General features: G+C 40.0%; 1 protein-coding gene and 1 long non-coding RNA gene across 2 annotated transcripts; both read left to right on the forward strand.

Moving 5' to 3' along the window:
- Positions 1-2,531: 2,531 nt before the first annotated feature.
- Positions 2,532-5,424, forward strand: LOC148025852 (uncharacterized protein At5g41620-like). The gene is made up of 3 exons (XM_087693114.1): positions 2,532-3,221; positions 3,353-3,460; positions 3,818-5,424. Exons 1-3 carry the CDS (start codon positions 2,913-2,915, stop codon positions 4,856-4,858), a joined length of 1,458 nt encoding a protein of 485 aa, XP_087549240.1. The 5' UTR covers positions 2,532-2,912; the 3' UTR covers positions 4,859-5,424.
- On the forward strand, positions 5,342-7,130 carry LOC148025853 (uncharacterized). The gene is made up of 2 exons (XR_015693162.1): positions 5,342-5,480; positions 6,150-7,130. It is a non-coding gene; the product is annotated as an uncharacterized LOC148025853 (long non-coding RNA).
- Positions 7,131-25,840: the final 18,710 nt, after the last annotated feature.

Genomic DNA, 25,840 nt, shown 5'->3' on the forward strand with positions numbered 1-25,840 from the left:
TTTGTGAAGTTTAGAGGGGCATAATTTATAAATTTATCCATATAGTTTAGTCAACCTAAGCATCTTACATAAGAAAGTCGATTCGAAAAGTCCAACAAAAATATCATGGAGCTCTTGTTGGGAGAAAAGAGTGAGGTTTCAATGTTTGAACATTTTTAGTTCTATAAAATTGTGGATAAATTATTGAAATACAAAATTTTAGGGGTAGTGGAGATCAAGGACTTAGTACAAGAAGATGTAGTCTCAAAGCTCTAGCAAGGGAGAAGTTGTTTCACCTGTTGTCATGACACCTTTGTACTTTGAAAGCATGTAAAGAATCAAGAAGCAATACATTTACACGTGTCCAAAATGTGGCCAAGAAGGAAAATGAGGTTTGAGGCATGAAGAGAAAGATAATAGGAGGGAGGGAATGGGGTTGTCATTTAAGTACTCAAGTCTTCTTCAACATAGCATGAGACAAGGTAAGCAATGCCACAAGTGGAGATAGGATTCATCATTATGTGAACAAAGAAAATTGCAATGTGTTGTAAATAGGGCATGGCATTGTTCTTTGGTGAGTCTCTCTCCATATAAAGGGCCTAGAGAGTGGCCCATGATATACAAAAGGATGAAAGGATTATAGGACTAGGTCAACAAATCAATGGAAAGGTAACTGAGAAGATTTAGGGGGCCCTAGCTTTAACAATTCAACATCCCCTTTGAAGAGCATTTAATACTAAAGTGCTTATTCAACTTTAAGTCCCTTTCCGTTGGCTAACTGTTGGGAGGAGGCTTTGTACATCAAACTAGTCCCTTTCTTCCTTAGCTAATTCATAGAGGAGTCTTTGCACATCAAACTTGTTGTAAATGGTGGTACAAGAGCACATGGATTGTGTTCCCATGCATCAAGATGTAAAAGAGCGTGTCGATTGTTTACATATGGATTGCTATGTTCTTTTATTCTTCAACATCTTTTAGTTTTTGGTGACCTTTAGGGAGAATAGAAGAAAATAACTTCATTCATGCAACACTTCTCTTTATTCTAAGATAGAAGTGCAGCTCAATCTAAAACCATGAACTAGCCAAATTTGAGGTATCTCACCTCTAAAGTATTTCTTAGAAACTTTTTTCCTTTTGAGATAAGACATTCACACTTGAATCCCCCACAAGAGAGTGCCTCCCTCCAACTATTACTTGAGAGAGTATGCAAGAGTTGCATGGGCAAGCTGAATTAACAATGAAGCTTGATCACAATAGGCCATCCTCCTTGACAATCCTACGATGTTGGAAGACCAACCGAGTGTTCTAGTGGGGAAAAGCCTAAACTTTCACAAATACATGTGAAGATGAGTCTACAACCATATGATACACCTAGTAATCACAATTATGAGCTAGGTTTCAATTATTAGGCCATCGTAGTTGGGCCTCTTTGAAAACATTAAGATGATAAGTCGATAGGACATTGTTTTTAGAAAAATAACTATTTGCCTAAGACCTCATACACTGTGACAACATTTCTAAAACATCATTGAGTTTTGGCACAAGTTTGGAACTACAAAATTAATGTGCAACCATTAAAGTCTCGATTAACTTGGGAACTTCTACTCTTTGAGAATATTTTACTAGATTATTTTCTCAAGTTTGATGTATCCCTCATGAACCAAACTTGATTAAGTTTGACTTAGATAACCTTAGAATGAGATACTTAACTAATTGTATAGTAGATTACATGTCAAAGGGTGCAAAGCCCTCAAAAAGTTCTTTTTGGATGGAGTGAGGGGATGGGAGGAGAACATCAAATATACATATTAACTATATGTTGGATTATCTTTTCTAGTAGCCAATCACAAAACATATTGATTAGGCTTGATAAAAATTTAGTAGTTTTCTAATAATGCAACCATAGCACACAAAACCTTTATCTTATTTTATCTTGTAATATGATGTTTAGGAAGGTGCCAAGGTGCCCCATATGAGAGGGGAATTTTAATGTATGTTGTCCCTAGCCTCCAACCATATATACATGCTTGGTACCTTAGATGTTTGTTTCTCGATTTTGCAATTGGCTTAACATTAAACATTGATTTTCAATGGCTTGCTTGTCAAATTTTAAGGCTTGCTGGGTGGCATTCACACACACATTTGCCTTGATAGCAACCATACATACACTATAATTTAGAAGTTTCTCAGCACTGCATATTAGAGCATTTGCTTTTACAATGGTATGGTGGCATGATGTGTAATCAATCAAGTACTAGCCCAAATCTTAATGGGTCTTGATTTAGTTCAACCTTAGATCACTTTTGCAACTAAACTTTCTATTTCTTTGAAGCTTGAATCCTTTAAGAGGTAGGAATAGAAGGGCAATGCTCCAACGCACGGTAGCGCAAACTTCACACTTTTGCGATTCATGTAACTCAAAGATGTTATTCTTTGAAGCCTGAATCCTTTAAGAGGCGGGAATAGAAGGGCAATGCTCCAATGCACGATAGTGCGAACTTCACACTTTTGTGATTTGTGTAACTTAAAGATGTTGTGAATGAGTAGGCTGGTATGGGGTTAAGGCCCTGCCACCCAGCAGAGTGTATCCCATGTGGGCGGGCCCAATTGTAGGCTCTTATCTGAAGGAAAAGAGATTGCATGGACAAGCGACAGGAATGTGAGCTGGCCAAGTGATTTTGTATGTGAGAAGGAGCCCGCATTGTAAGATCAGATGGATTGGATTTTTGTCGACTGCTGCCATTCCATGACAGATTGTTCAAGGAAGAAGAGGAGAATGGCAGGAGGAGCAGGAACATGCAGCAATTGGGGTCTCCAAAGCGTGCTTGGCAGTGGCAGGAGCAACAGAAACATCCATCAATTGGGTCTGTCTAGACATGGTTGTGCATGCAGGAGGTCCTCCATTCTCATGATCATCTGATGCTGATCCAATTATGGCAGAAGAACCCCTTCCACCATCCCTGGACAGCGGATATTTTGACCTGATGCAGCATAATGTGGTCCTTGATCATCATTATCATCGTAACCACCAGCAGCAGGATCAACTGCAGCATGCTGACCCCTCAAAGCGCCCTGCTCCTTCGGCTCGGCGGCTCGCTGCAACCCTCTGGGAGTGTCAGAATGCCCCCCTCTCTGGAAGCGTGCAGAAAGACAATCCTCATATAAGCCCTTCCATTCTGCGTGTGCATTTTCCTGCAATTGCTAGCCGGAATACGGACAGAGCATTCGTATCTCAGCTGGAGGTATGGCTTTTATTCAGCTTCTTCGTGTATAAGGTTTGGGGCTGAGATTGCCTGATTGTTAAAGTTCAGTTCAACTGTTTAGATGGTTTTATCTGTGGGTTAGCAATGGCTGAGAAATTCTTTAATCTTAGGTCGGAGAAGATGTTGGGAAGCCGTGGCAACCCAAACAATCAGTATCAAAGGGCAATGGGGAGCCTGTAAACGTGGAATCTCTGGCAGCTTCACGAGTACATCTGAGGGTAATCACAGGATAAGCACCATCTGCACAGGGCACATGTTTTAAACCATAGGCAGTAACATAATGTCTTAGAAAAAATCCCAATATAATTCCCACATTGTGAATTACAACAACATCATTAGCTTCTGCGAGGGGGGACCCTATACCTAGCTAGGTATCATTGGAGGCAGGGGGCCGCCAGCCCGGGTGGGGCCGAGCAGCCCCTGTGCCCCCAACTGCATCTAGCTAGGTATGTGATGGCTCCCAAGCAGAAGCTCATGATGTTGAACACTCTAGGGAAAAACAAGGGAAAAGAGCCCCTTTTCCCACCTGGTAAAATGTCCAAAACTTGTTGTGTAACAAAGCATATTTTCTGCAGGTGTCTCAGAACGGAAATATGTGTCAGTCTATTGCTACGAGTAAAGCTTTCAAAGTCATTAATCATGTAAAGCATCTCGAGGAGCAACATGCATCCAGCATGCTTTTGATACATGAGCTGCGTCTGGAGTTGGAGCACACAAACTCACAAATGCAGCAGCTCATAATGGATGAGAAAACTCATCGTGAGGATATTGAGAACATGTGGAAGAAATTGGCTGAAGAGAGGATGTTATGGCAGGAACATCAAGAAGAGACTGTGAGGATGGCTGTTGTTTCCATCAGAAAGGAACTTGAAGATGAGAAAATATCAAAACGAAGGATGGAGATACATTATAGAAATGTTGCAAAAGAGCTTCAGCATGTGCAGAAATCTCTGAGAGAAGCTCTGGTAGATGTTGAGAGGGAAAGGAAAGCTCGTGAATTGGTTGAAGATGTTTGTGATGAACTAGCAAGAGAAATAGGAGAGGACAAAGCAAGAGTTGAAGAGCTGAAGCGCGAGTCAGTCAAAGTCAGAAAAGAGGTCGAAGAAGAACGGAAAATGCTTCAAATGGCAGAGGTCTGGAGAGAGGAAAGAGTACAGATGAAATTGATGGAGGCAAAATTGGAGCTGGAGGAAAAGAATTCTGCACTTGAAAAATTAAGGGCTGAGCTAGAGGCTTTTATTAAAGCTAGAAGAGCAACAAACTCAAAGGTCAAAGGGACCAGCTTGTTAGGAGAGTATCTGCAAGCAGATGCAAGAAATCCAGCTTTGAATCAGAAAATGTCTGCTACATACCTTCTAGAAGAGCCTCAAATTTCAGTTAATTCTGCTGAATCCCATAACAGCAGTGATTGTATAGCAAATGATCATATTGCACATGGAAATGGTGACAAGTACTCGTCATCCAGTAAGGATGATGAGAGAGGGGAATTCTATTGGGGAAACTTTGCTACATCTGGAAATGTGGGCCATTCTCTCCTAGAGCTGGAGAAGAGGGGCAGAAAAACAAATAAGCAGAGAAACATGGGGTTGAGGCCACAGGGATCAAACAAATTTTGAGAGTTGCAGGAGAAAGGAACAGTCAGAGTTGATAAGAGAAAAATGTTCTCATTAGGGCTAACCACAAGTTTCTCTAGAGTATTTGACACAGGGTGGGAGGTCCAGAATGAGAGGCTCTTACAATGAGTATATCAATTTCTAGACTTGCTAGAGGTGGTGTGTGTTTAATACGTAAAGGTATGCATCAAATGCAGGAACAGTTGGAAGATACCAAATATCTCCAGTGGCAATGCAACTATACAGAATTTGTTGGAAGTGCCTGTCAGCTATACAGGCAGAAGCTAGCAATTTGTGAAGGATCTCATTAAAACCACCTGGCAAATCGTGGTCCCTATTTCACCATCTTCAACTTGTAGCCCATCCACTGTGTGTTGTTTTTCCTGACCAGCAGTACCTATCATCCACTATTATGCAAATTTACTTCATTCTTTTGCTCCTAATATGTATTGTTACTCAACATTGCCTTTTGTTTTGTAGACAGAAACAGAAATACCTGGCTTTCATATGATCTTATCTGTAACTGAATATACAAATCTTCTTATATTGAAGTACTGCAAATAATCATACATGAACAGTGAGCGGTCCATTTTGAGCATCAGCTTTCATCATCAAATGGGATATGGTAATTATAATTATAATCACCTTTATTAAAGCCTAACCAAGCTTTGTCATCAAGTGGACTTTGGTTTTGATCTATACAGTGAAGACGATTTAATTGTTCCTAGGAGTTCTGAAGTTTCCTGGGATTAAAAGATAAACTTATGTCATTCCAACATAGTCTCTTTGTGAGCTGTCAAGCCATTTTATCACAAACTAAAGAAGGATGTTTATCAACTATGAAGATGATTTGTATGCATATAAAAACTGCTAATTGCTACTCTTGTGAACATGTTCCTATTTCTGTAGGGTAGAGCATGTGCATTATGTATCCCATCTGGATGTGTTTGTCCACCTTGATTGTAGTGTCTGAAAATTTGGATGCAACAATTACATTGGGCCCACAGTCCGCACTGAAGTAGGGGTAGTATGCTTGCATTTGTGGTACAATTGAGGCTCCTCTACCTTGGCCCAAGTTTGGAGAAGTCCCTGGAGCTTTCTGGTCGAGTTTGGAGTTCAATATGTGGGGCACACATGTATTGCAGTGTATATGGTTCCAAGGCATGTGTGGAGACCTTGAAGTGGTTTCAAGTTTGGCTGTATGAGGTGGTTTTATATTTGATTGTGCTGATTCCAATAGATTGTCTGGGTCGTGTCACTTATCCTTGATACTGTTCCTTGTGTCTGGCTGCAGGAGAGATGCTGATTGCAGGTTGGTCTTTGTTGTTAAGTGAGGCTGGGTTTCAAAATTGGGATTGTTGTGTAAAAGGAATGACAGGTTTGATTGATGTATCATCTGATGAGCAACATCATGCCAGTGCCATGAAAGAAAGTGTTGAAAGATTGACACTGCTCCATGGCAAAAGTCACAAGAAGTTTTGGACAAATTCCCACTTAATTCCTGCATTGTGAATTATACCAGCATCACGAGCTTCTGCGAGGTAGTACCCTGCACCCCCAACTGCATCTAGCTAGGTATGCAGTGTCTCCTGAGTAGAAGCTTATGAGGTTGGAAAAATGGCAAAAACATATTTTGGAAAAATGTCAATAACATATTGTGAATGTCAGTATGACAACACACAGAAGCAAACGATGGTGCATAGGCTAAGCTCACTCTTGCTGCAATGATAAAATATGAGTGAAAGTAATGCTGCATAGACTCGCTCACTCTTGCCACAATGGATAAAAGTATGAGTGAAAGTATCTATACATAGCAGGTAGCAGCTGCCAACTCACTTGAATCCTATTTGTCAAAAGAGAGGAGGAGAAAGATAGACAAAGACATGGAGCTGCAACAGAAAGCAGTGTACTCTCATGTTCCTATCATTCATTCATGTATTACACACTTAGTCTACAACGATAATGTAGAAGATAGGTTTGGCAACTGACCATGATTGACTAACTAGGGTTAACCTTTCTGACTTATTTAAGGCACACACGTCTAGTACAGCTAAGCTATAGCTCTCTAGTGTCGGTGATGGTGACATAAATGAGCTTGAATCTCAACACTCCCCCTCAAGCTCAAGCTAGCTGCTGTACTCCAAGTAGCTCCTTGAAGTGGACAAACTTATCTCTACCAAGTGATTTGGTAAAGATGTCTACTACCTCGTCTTTTGTCTTCACATGAAGTAGATCAATATGTTTAGCAAGTACTATCTCTTTGTCAAAATGTTAATGAACCTCTATGTGTTTGGATCTAGCATGATAGACAAGGTTGCTAGCCAACGTCACAGTACTTAGATTGTCACAATGTAATGTGACTTTGTTGCCCAATTGGATACCCAAACCATATAGTAGTTTCACAAGAAAAATTGCTTCGCATGCCGCTAAGGTTGTAATCTTGTATTCTACCTCTATGCTAATCAAAGCAATAGTCGGCTGCTTCTTACTATTCCAGTTGATCATACTGTTGCCCAGGCTAAAAGCATAACCATTGGTTAATCTTCTATCATAGGCACAACCATCCCAATCAGCATTTGTATACCTTGTTAAGTCAAATGATTTTCCAAGCTTATAGAATAGTCTATAATCCGCAATACCCTTCATGTATCGCATGATTCTCTTGACAACATCTAAATGTGGCTTACGAGGCATTTGCATGAGCTGGTTGATTAGCCTCACTGCATGACCCAGATTAGGATAAGTGACAGTGAGGTAGGTCAAGCTATCCACCATCTGTCTATACATAGTGACATTCTCTATTTTACTTCCAACATCAACTGCTAGTTTGACATTCTGATCCAATGGTATTTCAATAGCCTTACATTTCATAGGCTTACATTTCATCAACAGGTCTATGGTTGCTTTGGCTGCCCATTATGGATGGAGACTGTGCATCAGTTAGATATTAAGATTGCATTTTTCTTCTCATATTCCGTGCCGTACTGCTATGCATATCCCTTTGCGACTTGTCGAGCTTTATACATTTCTAATGAACCATTTGCCTTGCACTTCACTTTATAGACCCATTTATAGCCAATGGGTACTTTGCCCTCAGGCAGATTGACCAATTTCCAAGTGCCATTTTCAACCAGTGCTACATATTCTTCATCCATAACATCACACCAATTTTTATCTCCAACTGCCTCACTAAACTTCGTAGGCTCTTTGTATCCTATTACTTTAGTCATATATATTGCCGCTTATGACGTGGCACATACTTGCTTTGCCTTACACCAGATGTCATAACTAATGGTATGCCCAATTCATTGTCAAGACTGTCACTGCCAGGTGACTCATATCCATATATAAGCGGACTAGTAACATCCTCAAAATCTTTTCTTTGCCTTTAACTAGTCTCCCCCTCACTGACATATTCGTATCAGTGGATGCATAATCATAACTGTGCAATCGTCCTGTCCAAGGACTATGATAGTAGATGAACCATCACATGTAGGTCCACTCATTGTAGTACTAGCATAAGGATAATTTTCAGCATGAGTAGGGTTAGCTAGTGCATCAAAAACCACTATGCTTATCAAATACTACCTCCTTGTTGATCAAGGTTTCTCGAGTAGACAGATTGTAACACTTATAGGTCTTCCTGTCTTGTGCATATCCAAGAAAGACACTCTTTATTGCCTTTGGGTCTAATTTCCTTCTTTTCTCATCAAACACATGAACATAAACAATGCAACCAAACACTTTAAGGTGGTTGATGTCGGGTTTGTGCCTATACAATTTCTCAAACGCAATCAAGTCATGAATTCTAGCTATAGGTGTTCTGTTCAATACATAGATAGTAGTAACCACTGTTTCAGCCCAATAACCCTTTGGCAAGTTCTTTTCATTAAGCATTGCTTGGTAGCTTCCATAAGAATATGATTCTTTCTCTTTGCCACACCATTCTTTTGTGGTGTGTAAGTGCATGTGAGTTACTTTTTTATGCCATATTTTGCAAAGTACCTATCTAACTCTTTAGATACATACTCTCTACTCCATCAGATCTTAAACATGAAATGTAACAGCCAAACTCATTTTCAACATGTCTTAAAATCCTTGAATACATCAAGCATCTCATCCTTGTGCTTCAGGATATACATCCATGTAAATAGGTTGAAATCATCGATAAATGACACATAATACTTGGCATCACCGAAAGAGGCATCATGCACTGGATCCCATACATCCAAATGTATCAACCTCAAAGGTCTTGAACTATTTTTAACATGCCTCATAAAGAGAAACCTTGCTTGTTTTCCAAATTGATAGGCCGAACATACATGTCCCAGATCAGCGTACTTTGGATATTTACATGACCAATGCATATGTGCCAGATTTCTACGTCCCTAACTGTTCCATTATCATGGGCAAACATGGCTACTTTCAACTTAGGGATAGATGCATCCAAAGTGAACATCCTACCATCTCTCTTACTTTTAGCAATCAATTTGCAGCCATTTTTGTACTCAATAAAACATCAATATGTTGAATCTGACTTGTAGATTCTGCTTTGCCATTTGTCCAACAAATAATAGATTCTTAGTGATTGATAGTACATATAACACATCATATAGGCTTTTCTTCTTGCCATCATGCATGACTAGTGAAACCACACTTGTATGTTGAATATCATGTTGTATGTCATCACTAGTGCATACATATCCATGAGACCCTATTGTCAGTTCATCAAACCAGCCAAGTAGATTCTTAGTGATCAATGGTACATATAACACATCATACATGCTTTTCTTCTTGCCATCATTCATGACTAGTGGAGCTACACCTGTATGTTGAATACCATGCTATGTGTTATTACTAGTGCATACATATCCATGAGACCCTACTATCAACTCATCAAACCACTCACCAATGTGGAGTCCTGTGATTAGATGTGACTGAGTCTATATACCACTTTTTATCCTTGCCTTGCCTAGGCATATCCTTGGAAACATGCTGCATAGCAAATAACCTATCTATTTGATCATCATGAGTACCACTGGAAGATGCATAATTGCCATGCTATCTACCTTTTTCCTTCATGTTTGCTTGCTTTTTGTGGCAGTCCTTTGCTGTGTGTCCATGTATACGACAATAATGACAGTCTTTGTCCCTGTTAGACTAATCATGCGACAGCCAAGAGCCACCTTTGCCTCTAGGTGATCTTCTCCTGCCTCTAAAGGCTCTAGATCCACGCTGGCCTTGTGCATGAGAATTCTGCCATGCATTCTGTTATTGTTATCCATAGGCATTCTGAGTATTCCCATGACCTCGAAAACCTCCATGAGCTCTGCCACCTCTAGCTTGTTGACTAGACTAAAATACAATATATCTACCTTGAGATATTAAAACCAGTGTTTAAACCAAGTTTGACTTCCTTGTGTAGCAACAGGGCAAGTAGTTCATCCTAATTAGGTGCATTTTCTCTCATATCAAGATCGATGTATCAAAGGCCTTATACTCCTTTTCCAAGCCATTCATTGTGATTGCAATCAATTCATCATGTTCGATATTAGAGCCAATAGATGCAGGCTGATCTGCAATAGTGATCTCTATAGCATATGCCTGAATACTTCTGCCATTCCGAGTCATGTTATTAAACTATTTTTTCAACTAAATCTTCCAAGCATGAGTAACATTTCCATAGTTCTTCATCAGAATATCCCATGCATCTTTTAGAGTGCAACAACTAGTTATTTGTATGGCCATGGCATCTGAAATACATAAAGAGATTCAATGCACGACTTTACTTACTCTTTTTGTCCATTGCTTGTGCAATCTCAGTTGCTATGTAGTCAAATTCTATTTAGGAAGATTAGGTTCAAACTCATCTCCTCATGTGTAGAGATCCTAGTACCCTTGCCAATAAATTTTTTTTGCATCTTGAACTTCCATAAAGTGAAGCTCTTATTGCCGAGCTTCTCACCAACAATCTATGTTATATAGTCACTCTTTGTAGCATTTGCCATATCTGCAATAGAAGGTATTCAGTGCAGTATACCACTTGTAGATGCCTGACCTTTGCAGTCCACCAAGAGCGATTCTTCTACTTGCTGTAAACTGTATTCTAGTAGTGAAAAACCACAATCAAATTGAGCATAAACCAAGCTCAAATTAGCTCAAAAATATTATAGGGAAGTGGCAAAACATCCCAATATCAAACTGTGTTCATATAGGCATCGGTGAATGCATGAAATTGATATTGACATACATTAAACTTTCCCACAGTTTATTATAGGCAGGCAACTGGTTATGAACAACAGTGAAAAACTCTGTAGTAGGTGGAGTATTCTCAACCCAACAATACCTCAATGCATCTCAAATAGTTGCCACATCATATGGGAGTTGATACATGCTGCTATGAGCACCATATATTGCATATATATCAAATAAGCATGAAGAGAAATCTTTGTCTAGATAGTAACCACCCAATGCCTTACTATAACCAACAATTGCTCCACTCTAAGCTAAGCAACAAATGCTCAAAACAATTCATAAGCCTTTCACAATTACCAATCACATCACTAGAAATCTGTATAAACTCCAATGAGTGTTATGCAATGTAATGCATGCTATCCAAATTTAATTACTGCATTATGTATGTTGCTTTCTGAATATAATTGAATCCAAGCAACTTCTCAAGATGCCCAACCAATCAAGGATGATGCCCAAATCAATACATGCTCAATCTCCAATGTTTAAACCATCCACTAATCAAGTAGAAGCTTGCTCAATATGTCAGAGCATTGTCTACAACAAATTAATACACTCTTGCCTGTCACGCTGTCCTAAAATTGATGGAATACTGGTTTCTTTGGCTGATAACATTGAGCCCTTACTAGTGCTAGATAAGCACCACTAAATAGGCATGATACTCATTGTTTTGCAAGACATATCATATCTACTTTGTTGGATTATGATAACATTGAGCCCTTACTAGTGCTAGATAAGCACCACTAAATAGGCATGATACTCATTGTTTTGCAAGACATATCATATCTACTTTGTTGGATTATGATGCTCCCAATCAACCAGTAAATGCAGGCATAGTTTTAGGTGGATCACTTCGATTGTAAGAGAGTTCCACATCTAGCCATGATCATCAACAAGTACATCATAATGCTTAAATGTGTTGGGGGTAAAGGCACCTTCGCCTAGCCGCCCGTGTATTACTACATTGATAGTACCTGCCACTACACACTGCAGGTGGCAGGCGCCCATCATCGTCACTTTATTCTTTATTCTTTTAGTGACAGTTTGAATAAAGGAAGGCCCTGTCACACATTGTGACTATTGGAGTTCCCATTTTGTGTCTCTCTCTTTCTTGCTCTTGCTCTCCCACCATAGCTCTTCCAAGAAAGCTTCGATCCTTCTCACCTTTCAACTGGTATCAGAGCATGGTTGCTTGAGCGTTCCAACTTGGTTTGTGGCATCTTTAGCTTCCTATCAAATCCCTACATATTGGATCTCCTTCTCGGCAGCCATAGTTAACTCTCTCAAGCTCCTGTGACTCCCTGGCTTCCCGAGCACCTTCCTGGCCCCCTTGGGCATCCTTAGGGAATTCCAACAAAGGTATTCATTCATACTCTTTAGGGTTTCATGCTGGTTACAGGTCTATAGGTCTGAGAAGAAGAAGGGGGCAGTACCATTGTATCTTGCTAGCTCCATATCTTGACATAACCCTTTGTGGGGCACCTTAGGCTTGTTGTGTGTCTTCTTTGGCACCCCCTTGAGCTTCCTATCACCCTGACCAACACAAAAATGTGAGCAGCAAACCCATATAGTTAGCATGAATTTGCACTAGTTTATGGCAGTCCCTGGACAGCTCATCCCATTAGTAGTCTCATTTGGGCATTATACACTTGGTTTATGCTTGACATTTGATCCCGAGCCTTGGCATTGAGCATTTATATTATTTACTTTAGGTTTGGGACTATTATATACAGTTTACAGGTAGCCCATAGCAGTGCTACATGCTGGACCACTTTGGCATTGACATTGGTTGCTCGGTTGTGGTCCCGAATGGTCCCCGAATGTTAGGGGAATGTATGCCTATGATGTGATATGATTTTGGGGATGAATTTGCTCAGCCATTGACTATTTTACACAATCTATGGGCAGTCAAAAATAGGGCCAGTCTCTTGTCATTACATTTTATGCTTATGTTACATGGTCATTTGATGCCCGATTATGCCCGGTTTGTGCCTATACATATGGGAAAGTATGCCTATGGTTTTGAGCTTGGATTGAGCCACTGTTTGCTCAATTTTGGACATTCATTTGCTGCTAGAATATTCACGGCTGAAGCTCATTTGCTTATGTTTGGATATGCCTATTGGATTCGAGTTATGTATTGGTTGTATACATTGATGTAGTGACTCTCGAGAATTGACATAGAGCTTGCATTTGCTCTCGGCATGTACTTTGCTTATGTCTCACCGGTCTTAACATGCTTGGCCTATGCCACTACTACATGCCCGTTACATTATCTAGAGTTGGATGCTACTGAGCCTTGCTTTGGCTTGGCATTTGATCCATTTGGAGCTTACTTTGGCTATTTCTTGGCTTGCCAAAAGTACAGTTTGGATGTACTTGATGTCAATGGATGCTATGTATGGATGCTACGGAGCCTATATGCTTGGGATGTCTCATTGATGTTTGATCTTGGACACACATCACTGGTGCACTCTTACATGCTTTGTTCGAGCTTTCTTGCTTGACATTTATGACTTTTGTGCCAGTGGGAGCGTCTTGATACGCTTGACAGACATAGAGTAGGTGGGTTTATGCTACTTGAGACTGGGATCTTCACTTGGATGTTGCATGGTTGATATGCCGTGGTCCTCACAAATGTACTTGGACTGATTTGGGCTTTGCACTCCTTGAGCATACACCTATTTGTGTCAGGTCTTGCCAGTGTTGTGTACACTTTGCCCTATTACACAAGGGATGTACCGACTTACTAACGGATTCATTTGATATGCTTGGGTGTTTGCTCGATGCTTGTATGATTGTTACATGTTAATTTATGCTTGCTTGATGTTGGTTATGCTTTGAGAGTCAGTGGGACTTGGTGCATTCATTTTGCCTACAGTTTACTCTCATTGTACCTGACAGTAATTTATTACAACAAGAAGTTATGCATGGACTATGATGTATCTTTCATGCTAAATCAACCTGATTTTATGTACTTTTGATGGTACTTGGTGGGCAGTATCATTAGCTATCAGTTCATGGTCATTCATTTTGCCTTGGTTTTGGTGGTATTTTCGCTGTTTATAGTAGAAAACAACAAACAGTTTTCTTGGTGGGTTCACCTTATATATATTCTCTATATAACATGCGTTCATGGCCTATTTATAAATATCCTAATCTGTGAATTTTTCTTGAATAAAACACAACCCTTTTCTATTCAATTTGTAAGTAAGCCCTTTATATGACACCCTTTTGTATGTAAAAAATGTATAAAAATGGAATTTAAAAAACCACTTATTTTGAACTCACGTTATATATACATATATTCATGAGTGACCCCCCTGAGGCAGTTTTGAACTGTTTGCACCATTTTGGATTGTAATATGGCATCTTCTTCCACTAACAATGCTATCTTCAACATCACTAAGCTTGATGGTATGAATTATGCCTATTGGAAGAGCCAAGTTTGACAGGTATTGGTGCAGAAATCACATATAAAACCACTAAGGTTGTATGGAGAGCAGCCTGAAACTATGATTGATGACAAATGGATGGAGCTTGATGAGTTATGCAAGTCCACCCTCATCTTGTCTCTCACTGAACAGGTTCATTTTATAATGTGGTTGAGGAAGCACAGAGTGCTTGGAAATTTTGGAATAAAATTAAGAAACTCTATGATAAGAAAAGTCCAGCAAGTCAGATGTATTGGTTGAAGAAACTTATGGACCTGCACATGAAGGAGAATATGATGATGTCTGCTCATTTGAGCCAATTCCATGCTATTCTCAAGAACTTGACTTCACAGGGCATTACTTTCAATGATGAGGTTGCTCCATTATTTTTGCTTGGGACTCTAAGTGAGTCATGGGATGTATTCCGCACTGCCTTATGTACTTCTACCTCTATTTTGAACTTGCTTGATGTAGAGAGTGCTCTTTTGCAGGAAGAGATCAGCCATAAGAACTTGGATGCCTCTCGTGTGTCACATGCTTTGATTGTTAGAGGCAGAGATGGTAATGGAAAGAATGACCATGGGAATGGCCATGGTAGAGACTCACATAAGTCTAGGTCTAAGTTGCATAGCAAGTCTCGTGGGAGAAATGCTAATGTGACATGTCACCATTGCGGCAAGAAGGGTCATATACACCCACAATGTCATGAGTTGTGCAATGAGAAGGGAAAATACAAAGTACAGGAAAAGTCCCTTGATCGCAACATTGTGCCTACAAAATCCAGTGTGAAAATCGAGGAGAAAAATGTCATGCAAACTGATGACTCCGATGGGGAGTACATACTTGTAGCTAGTTCTTGTGATGCTAGGCCATTGACTGAGGTTCACTCTATGTATGCGCAGTGCTGGCTTTTGGATTCTGGTGTTTCATTTCATGTTACACCATGCCATGAGTGGTTTCACTCCTACCGCACTATCTCTGATTCCGTTCGCTTGGGTGATGACAAGTCACTTGCTATTATTGGCATTGGGGATGCACGACTGTACTTCTCTACTGGTAGTACTTTTTTATTACAAGATGTACGTCATGTACCTATGCTTACACGTAGTCTTATGTCAGCAGGGCAGCTTGATGCCCCGCCAGTCGATGGGTGGTACAAAGTATTTTGTGACGTTTATTGATGATTTTTCACGTAAAGCCTAGGCTTATCCCATTAAGCTTAAGTCATATGTCTTGGTTGTGTTTCAGAGATGGCTTGTATTTTTTGAGAACCGGATTGGACATAGGTTGAAATGCCTTAGGACTGACAATGGGGGAGAATATGTGTCACGTGCCTTTGAAGAGCTATGTGACAAAAGGGATATTAAGCGTCAGTTGACCCCCCCTATACCCCACCCCAAAATGGTTTGGCTAAGTGGATGAATAGAACCATCCAAGAGTGTGTACACAGTATGCTTAGTCATGTAGGCCTACCACAGAGCTTTTGGGCAGAGGCAGTCAATACAACTGTGCATATCATAAATAGATCACCTTCCAGTGGTTTGGATTTCTAGGTGTTGAGAGGAGGTATAGATTGGAAAACCTCCGTCTTATGTGCATCTACGTGTCTTTGGATGTGAGGCATATTACCATATGCCCAAGGATAAGTGTAGTAAGCTAGATCCTAAGAGTGTCAAATACATTTTCCTTAGCTATGGAGATGCAGCCAAGATGGGTTACTGCCTCTGGGATCCGTAGGCACGAAAATTCATCCGCAGCCATGATGCAGTCTTCCATGAAGACAAGATGCATAGGCAGCTTGAGAAGGTGGTGGAGATACACAGGGTTATGTTCCAAGAGGATCCATGTGCTCCTGCACATTGAGTTGGACAACTTGTAGCAATAGTTGGTACACATGGCCAAGGTATTGGACATTATGTTAGAAATGTAGCAGAGCCTACAATGAGACGGTCTACTAGAGATAGATATCCCCCTAATAGATTTGAGCCCTTGATGCATTATGTCTTGGTTATAGATGCAGGAGAGCCTCTCACCTATGATGAGGCTATGCACAGGGGTGATAGTCACTCCTAGGAGAGGGCTATGCAGTCTGAGATAAACTCCATGCATAAGAATATGACTTTGGATTTGGTTGCATTGCCTAAGGGCAAAAACACTTTGCCATGCAAATGGGTGTACAAGCTAAAAAGTACCCTTGGAAACCCCAAGCCGGCTTACAAGGCAAGACTTGTTGCTAAGGGCTTTAAACAAGAGCATGGAGTTGACTTTGATGAAGTTTTTTCTCTTGTGGTCAAGATTACGCTTGGTTTTGGCCTTAGTTGCGCAACTTAACTTGGGCATGTATCAGATCAGACTACATTCTTGCATGGGGATTTGCATGATGAGATTTATATGGAGTAGCCTAAGGGCTTTGCAGAACCTGGCAAGGAACACCTAGTGTGCAAGTTGAAGAAGAGTCTTTATGGATTGAAGCACACACGTAGGGAGTGGTATCATATGTTTGATGCCTTTATGCATTTGTAGGGCTACAACATGAGTGCTATGGATGCGTGTCTTTACACGAAGAAAGCTTGTGATGGCTCATTGCTTATTTTGGTACTTTATGTGGATGATATGCTGATAGCAGGGAAAGTTCATGATGAGCTAGGTGCTCTTAAATATCAGTTGAGCTTTGAGATGAAGGATTTGGGATAGGCCTCTCACATTCTTGGTATGCGCATTAAGCGTGATAGGCATCGGGGACTACTCTATCTCTCACAGAGGGAGTACATTCATAAAGTCCTTGAGTGTTTCTGCATGCAAGATGTGAAGTCTATTGGTTGTCCATTACTTTCTTATGTGAAGGTCTCATAGGCCCATTGTCCCGCAGATAGATGAGCAGAGGGCCGAGATGGCCAAGATCCCTTATGCATCAGTCGTGGGTAGTTTGATGTATCCCATGATAACCACTCGTTCAGATATTGCATTTGTAGTTGGTGTTGTGGCACACTATATGGCTACACCTGGCAAGAAACATTGGGATGCCATGAAGGGTATCATGAGATACCTGAAGGGCACATCAGATATGTATATTTGCTATGGCAGCCAGGATGGTACATGAGTTGTGGGAGAAATAAACTTTGATTATGCAAGACATGTAGATAGTAGGAAGTCCACTTCTGGCTATGTATTCACCTATGCTAGAGGTGCTATCTCTTAAATGTCTAGGGTTCAGAAGTGTACGGGTCTCTCCACCACTGAGACCAAGTATGTTGCAGACACTAAGGCTTGCAAGGAGGCCATATGGTTGTGGGCTGTTTGGTTTATGACCTTGGGATTGATACTATATCTATGCTGCATTCGGATTCTATGAGTGCTATTCAGCTAGCCAAGAATTCGGTCTTCCATGCAAATACAAAACACATTGAGGTGAGGTATCACTTCATACGTGGGGTCGTGGAGGACAGGTTTGTTGACCTTGTCAAGATCTCCACTGACAAAAATCTTGCAGGTCTGCTCACGAAAAGCCTCACTACTGAGTGCTTTGCCTTCCTTAGGAGATTGATGGGCGTTGGATAAGATGACGTTTTTCCTCATCCTATTGTACATGTGTACATTGTACTGTCTTTTCTTTTTGTTTTCAGTCCTCACTGTGGCAAATTCGCCTTTAAGTGGGAGGTTGTTGGGGGTAAAGGCACCTCCGCCTAGTTGCAAGTGTATTAGTGGTGGGCACCCGTCACTGTTAGTTAATTCTTTATTATTTTAGTGACAGTTTGAATAAAAGAAGGCCCGGTCACACATTGTGACTTTTGGAGTTCCTATTTTGTGTATCTCTCTTTCTTGATCTTGCTCTCCTACCATAGCTCTTCCAAGCAAGCTTTGATCCTTCTCACCTTTCAAAATGGCTCCAAGTGATAACATGAGTCACATGACATTACTCTTTAGCACAACACTTCTCAATGCTGCTCCAACATGCATTCCAAATAGGCACCTTTAGTCAAGATCCACGTTTGATTTATGCTTCTTATACTGGCCTAACATGAGTGCTTCCCAAGCTCCATTGCAAGCTAACAATCCCTCTTTACAAGCCTCAATAGGCTTTGTTCACTGTGTAGATCTTGAACAGAATATACCTAGATCTTGAGCTACAATTGCCAGCACTCCAGGATAGGTCTTTACTTCTGCAGACCACTCACACAAGTCTTTACATTCCAGGTCCTTCAAGCAGAGCTCCTGTGCACTGCAAGGTCGAGATCTCATGCTTTGATACCATGTCAAAAGGAGAGGAGGAGAAAGATAGACAAAGACATGGAATTTCAACAAAAAGTAGTGTACTCTCATGTTCCCATTATTCATTCATGTATTACACACTCAATCTACAACCATAATGTAAAAGATAGGTCTAGCAACTGACCATGATTGACTAACTAAGGTTAACCTATCTGACTTATTTAAGGCACACACATGTCTAGTCCAACTAAGCTACAACTCTCTAGTGTCAGTGTGACGGTGACATAGATGAGCTTGAATCTCAACACTGTTAAGATGGTCTTTACTTGGGATACATCATTAAAGCAATGAGTTTACACTAAACCATAGATTGAACCAAAATTAACTCTTAGACATCATGTTTGACAAGTTAAGATTACTTGGAGTAGTAGCTGAAATACCTCTAGGCCAAGAAACAAGCTTAAAGCTACTAGCTTGGACTCTTGGTGTAGTAACTCTTTCTACATGTGAACTATGTGTTCATTATGACTCCTTGTGATAGTCAAATCATCTCAACATAGAGAATTAATGAGAGTAAGCTACCCATCATCCATCTACAGGAAGAGATTGGAGTCACAATCAAACTCAAGGCACCTACTTCAGCCCATCAAGAACTTCCCGCAAGCACTACACATAATCCTCCCATCCATATACAATAAAATAAGGTAGCTTCTTGCTACTCAATTGTGGCAACCAAAGTAGTGACTAGTATCTAAATGGTAGTCATCCTTGATGTGGGACTAAAGGTCTACATTGTCAAGCCGAGGTTGGTAAGCAAAACCCTAAGCAACAAGCCTATGTATGTGCTTGTCCAAAGATCCATCACCTTGGCACTTGGTCTTGTAGATTCATTTAATAGGAATAACCTTATGCCTAGAAGGGTGTGAAAACCACTCCAACTTGTGATTCTTCTCAATGAAATCAACTTGTGCCTTCATAGCATGCCTCTACAAGAGCCTTATGAGTCTCTATCCTCTATATTGTGGGTGATTAGTTTGTAGTTCACACTATGTGAACCATCTAACCATGTCTTAGGATGAGATTTGACATCAAATCTAAAAAATAGACCCAAAATTACCCAAAGAAAATATCAAATTGGGCATGATCTAAATACCCTAGCCTAATGGCACAATCTCCATTGGACCATACAAGTTGATCTTAACAAGTTGGAGAGGAAAGTGTTTCTCTTTGGTGGTCTCCAAAGGAAAAGGATCAAGATGTTGCTCATAGGTGGGCAAGGTGCTGAAGGATGCACCATAATATCTAGTAACACCTCAACCATATGCTCTTCGTTTGAACTTTTATAAGGCCTCATAATGAAGGTATCCAAAGAGGGCATGCCATACTAGACCCCAAATCACTTGAAGGTCGAGCAACAAGGCCTAATAGGAATTGTGCCTATGTGAGGAGGTATCTCGCTAGAGTAGAAATGTAGCTTTGAGTGATTAAAGTCTCCTCAAAGTCCCTTGGCATCTATCTCTTGTAGTGCTCAATAATAGCTCTAATATGTCTATGCTAAGGGTGTTTAGTGGATCTTCTCCTTGATGGACATGGACCTCTCAAGTGAGTCCCAACACTCCATCCAAGGGGGTACCTTCTGAAGATGAAGCTCCTCTAGTGATATAGCCCTATTCCTTATCTCTCAAATGTAGCAACAACCCTTTGTTTGGGTGAACCTGGTTGTGGGAGGCTCCTATCCCATAGAGTAGCAATTTACATCTTTGGAGATCCAAGAGGAAGAGTAGTAGACACTTTTGATCTTAAAAGTATGTCACATATCATAGAGAGTCAAAACCCTCACAAAATAGATAATGATATATGTCTCGAATGTCCTAATATGCCATACACCAATTGATGTAATGCTCCTCTGTCTCTAGCTCTCTATCACAAAGTTCCCATCTACATGTCTCAATCCTTAGATGGTGCATTGAAGTACAAATCTACCCAAACCCTTTGAAAGTGACTTCCAAATATACATATTGCATAATAGATTCTAGTGGCTCTTCATCAAAGTAAACTAATACTTGGATCTTGTCATTTGAGTATTTGAGGTATTAAATACCATAACCTTGGTTTTATCAAGGTTCACTTCAAGAACACTATCTTTGCAAAAAAATGATACTACCATTAGGAAAAAAATGAACTCACAAATGGGCCTTTTAGCCCCCCCTCTCTCCTCCTTAAAACAAGGAAAAGAGGAGAGAAGAATAGTAAAATAATCATCTTCTCTCTCCACTTTTGCAATCTCATTTTGTCTTTTTTATATTATCTACAAAGATATACTCAGATTCCTTCTCTCTCCTAATTCAAGAAGTCTTTTTCAACCAAATTTTATATTAAAAAAGGAGTTAGTTATGGGAGTGTGGTGCTTCGTTTTCAATGCAAAATGATTAGTAGATACGATATAATTGATTTTTTAATCGAGAATAAGGAAAATGAAATTTCAAAAGTTTCTTTTAAGATATTTTGGGAATTTTTTATATTCTAGATTTTAGTCAAAAAACAAACAACAAGTCAAATTTCGTGTTTTTTGGAGATAAAATAGAAATATCTAAAATACGAAAAGTCTTGGACATCCCTACCCTCTAAGCTGTTTTCCCCCATATCTATACTCTCTCATGGCTCTATTGTGACCTCTTCTCTGTGTTTATGCAACCTTCATTAACAGAGTGAATTACTTACACCCTCCTTTACCTTGGCACATTTTTGTGCCTCTCTGTGCATCTCCACTCTATCTCCTGTGACAAGCAAGTAGGCTTCCCATTTCTATTAATAGTAAAATGAATACAGGAAAGAAGGAGCTGTATATTGAGGTATAGATTGAATATTTTCCATTATTCAAAAGAACCCAGCGTACCAGTGTCAGCCCTCAGGTTTTGTAGAGTTACAAGCAAATGGGATTGAAACATGTGGATTTGTGGGTTAATGGGGGAATCTACCCAATTGACCCCTTAAAAAATAGACCTCCAACTTTCTTAGGAATCACAAATTCGCTGAAGTATGTGTGAGGCTGAAAATGGGTTACTTGGTTATACTAGGCGGCTCAATGATTAGGTGTTCAAAGTACTTACAACTTGCCAAGAAACCATAAAAAATTGCCATGATGTGATCACTGCACATCAACTTCATATACAATAGCTCATAAGACAAGTGGTACAATTGAATGACACTATAATTCAACAAAACAATCAAATTATTTCAATGCAAGTCACTATCCATGACATTGCTATCTCATATGAGGAGGAAAAAGTACAATTGGACAACTTAAGAAAGATCAACAGCAAGTTAACACAGGAGCACAAATGAAAGAAGAAGCCAATCAATGAGTTAATTGTGAATAGCGGCTAGTGGAAGTGACATATCAAAGCATGTAAGGTAGCTCAAAAAGAGAACCTAGGTGAGGGTGAGGTTGGATCGTGTATTAGTAGATTGTTGAAGGCAAGTACATTGGAAAACACTTTGAGCAATCCTAAGTTTAAGGCTGTGAAGGAAAATGTGATTGAGTGCATACTAAAAGATGTGTCAAATGAGTTCTCAGCTGTGGATGCACAACCTATTAGCACAACGACTTACTCAAAGATATTCAAAGGTGTGAAGGCTGGGTTTAGTCATGTGTTGAAGAGAAATAGAATCGTGCCTCTTCCTCAACCTTCAAAGTTAATAGAGGCCCGACGGCAACTTAATACAAAGGTTTTGGAGCTGATAGGAGATCCCATGCATGTTCAATGCGTGGAAACACTAAAGGTTGGGACCAAAAATGTATATGAGGTAAAGTTCACCGAACTCAACAATTACTATTAAGATTTGTACAAGGTGTAGTCGGCAATGGTAATGTACTACAATATGTTTGTTGAGGAATGTAATGGTAAATTGCATTTTGTTATAAAATTAGATGAAAGTGAGGTTGTCTTCAAAGGAGCAAATCTTGAAAGAGTTAGTGTAACTCTGATTAATAGAGCTTTACAATTCGACAAGAATAACCCAGGAAACTTTAGTGTTCAATCTGAGCGCCATGTGTGGTGGCTTGCTGCATTTGAAGGTCCTAAGGAAACATTTGAGGTGATGCAGCTGTTCTTTATGCACAAAAGTATTCCAAGCATCATCAATCGTCAGGAACATGGTGAGATGCTCTCAGTTGAAGGGTATGGTCAATACTTGGTTGAATGGCATCTTACAGGAGACTTGAAAACTTTAAAATTCATGTGTGGAATCTCCAATGGTGCAAATACAAAGAATCCATGCCTATATTGCTTGACAGAGAGGGTGGAAGGAAAGGACAAAAAGAAGAATTAGCAAAGGGTGACAAGTGCTGCATCGACACGCAATAGAGAAGATCCCACTTGAAGTCCATCTTCAACATTACATTGGATCGTATTCACATTTGTTCATTGCATGATTTTGTCAGAATCATGGAGAAACTTGTATATGAATACATTTTCTTTGCTTATAGGATACAACTAGAAAAAGAAGCCATTGCAACGTGTAGAAATGTGGAGCGAGTGCTATCAGAAATTGGGCTACACAAGTATCAAGTGACGATTGCAAAGATGAGAAGAGATCAAGAAAATCTGATAACTTGCCAAAAAAGCCTTGCTTTGGAGGAGCAAAGGCTAGGAAGTTTCTCGTAGCACCCATCAATGAGGAAGGGAATGCCATGGTTCGTAGGCCGCAAGACTACGATGGGTGGAAAAAGTTACATTTTGCAGTTCCTGATCGAAGTAATGGAGGAAAAGCAAGATTGGCCAAAGCTAAGGTTTGAATAAGCCTTAACAAATTGGCTCCCTTACTTCGCAAGATGGTGTTTAACAATGAAGATAAGCAAGAATTTATCAATGCTGTGCATAGCTTCTATGAAAACATGGTGGAAGCATGGGGCAAAAGCTCTATCACACATTACATGGTGTGTACTAAGTTAATATTTTAAAAGTATATAAATTATATAAACTATTGAGCATAGTTTTACTCATGTGTGATATGTGTCTTTGTAATATATCCTTGAGGCACATGGGCCATACTTTGCAGAAAAGGGAAGCATAAAAATTTGGTCCACACAAGGGATGGAAAATTCACATTGGATAGCACGTGGTGCATACCAAAGAAAAACTGATCATGGTGGAGGGGTGAATGGTAGCAATCCAATGATCCAATTGCTATCTTGGTGGTATAGGATTATAATAGCAGATAAAGCTAAACTCTCACAAAAGAGAGCAAATAAAAGTGCTAATGAATTGAGTGCAGACATGATGGAATCACATCGTGTCACTAAAAGAGTGTATTATGAAGCCTCAAGTGCCAAAGAAAACCATGCCAAGTGGCTAGAAACAAGGCTTCGACAAGGCAACAAATGGGTTCGAAGAAAGCTAAGATAGTAAGATGAACAATGTATTCAGTGTGAATGCAATTCATAGTTGAAGAGAGAAAGAGAGAGTGTGTATCTATGTGAATGAGTCTTACAGTTTAGGGTTATATAAAAGAAGGTTTCACTTTCTATCTTATTCATTGAGTTCTCACATCTCTTGAGCAGGAAAGATGGCTAGGTCTAAGGTAGTTGCAAATAAGCTTTCGTTCAAAGCCCCATATTGTGTTCAACCCCTTGGAGCATCTACTAGCTCAGATGCACCCCCTTCTCAACCTAACCCAGCTTCCTCAAGCCACCCTCACAAGGGCTCTCCTCAACATCCCCATAAGAAACACAATTGAAAGCCAAGTACAGTGGCCCTAAGAGAAATTAGGAGGTATCAACGCTCTTTTAATCTCATCATTCCGAAGGCGAGCTTCTCGAGACTTGTTTGCGAGATTGTGCAATACCTCTACCATACAGAAAGCAGGAGGTGGTTTTTGGCACAAGGTCAGGATAGACGTGATTGCTTCACAAAAGAATGTCTTTATGCTCTACAGTGTGCTGCAGAGGCATTTTTAGTTGACTTGATGACTGATGCTCAATGTTGTGCAATACATGCGAAGCGCATCACTGTAACTCCTAAGGACTTCCAACTTGTAAGAAATCTTCAAGTAGTGAAGGATGCATTCGCTCCAATGAAATGAATACAGTTTATAATGTGATCTTTTTTGGCATAGTGTTATCCTCATGCATTGGACATATGACTATGTCCCGGTGCAAAACTATTGTATGCGCCCTTAAAATATGAATTAAAATTTTACACTTGTCCTTCGCTCTCAACTTTTACTGTGCATCTTCGCTGTATTTTCAATTCTCACTTATAGTTTTTGTTAGCATTGTCAATTTTAATAGGAAAAACATGTAAAAATTTACCATTTCTTGTTGTAGACTTTACTCCTGATGCATATGTATAGTCTATGTGGTGCGAAGTTTCTAAGGGCCAGAAGTCACGATGTTGATTTCTCAATTATCAATCCATCCATAATTTTGGTGTGCGATAATTTTTAAAGTACTAAAATTTATCGGAATGCGACGAAACTTCATGCGCGCTCTCGTTAGGTGACCAAGAGCTTTTTTTTGTGAAAAAAAAATGCTTATAAATCCTTGGTCCAAAGTCTGGTGTCTGAAGCCACTTTCCTGGCTCTTGGCCACCTAACAACCACCAAATAAGTGTGCGTGTGAAGTTTTGTTGCGTTCCGATAAAAGTTTATTGACTTACGATCATATGATGGACAGTGCGTATGAAGTTGCATTAACCCAATTTTGCAGTTTAAATGGGTTAAAAGTTCATTCTTCTTCTCATTTTCACATCTTGCTTTCTTTGCTTCCTCCATTTTCACATCCCCAATGTATGTCTCTTCTTTGTCTTGCCCTCCTCGAGCTTGCATGGCATGCACCAAGCAAGCAAGTTGCCGTTTTGACCCCGGGAAGACCTCACACCAAGGCCCGCCACCTGGAGCACAAGTTAGAGCCCCGTCTAGTGTAGTAACATGTGCTCCCCATAGAGCATAAGGACCACCATAGAAGAAGAGGAGATGGAAACTAGGCACTATCACCCTTCGAGAGATAAGGAGAATCCAATGCGGATATGAGCTTCTCATCCCGAAAAGTTCTTTTCATAAGGTTGTTTAGTAAGTCATGCAAGACTTG

The sequence above is a fragment of the Lygodium microphyllum genome, chromosome 14, assembly GCF_053477565.2.
Source record: "Lygodium microphyllum isolate KBCC chromosome 14, Lygodium_microphyllum_v1.1.10, whole genome shotgun sequence".
Classification (NCBI taxonomy): Eukaryota; Viridiplantae; Streptophyta; class Polypodiopsida; order Schizaeales; family Lygodiaceae; genus Lygodium; species Lygodium microphyllum.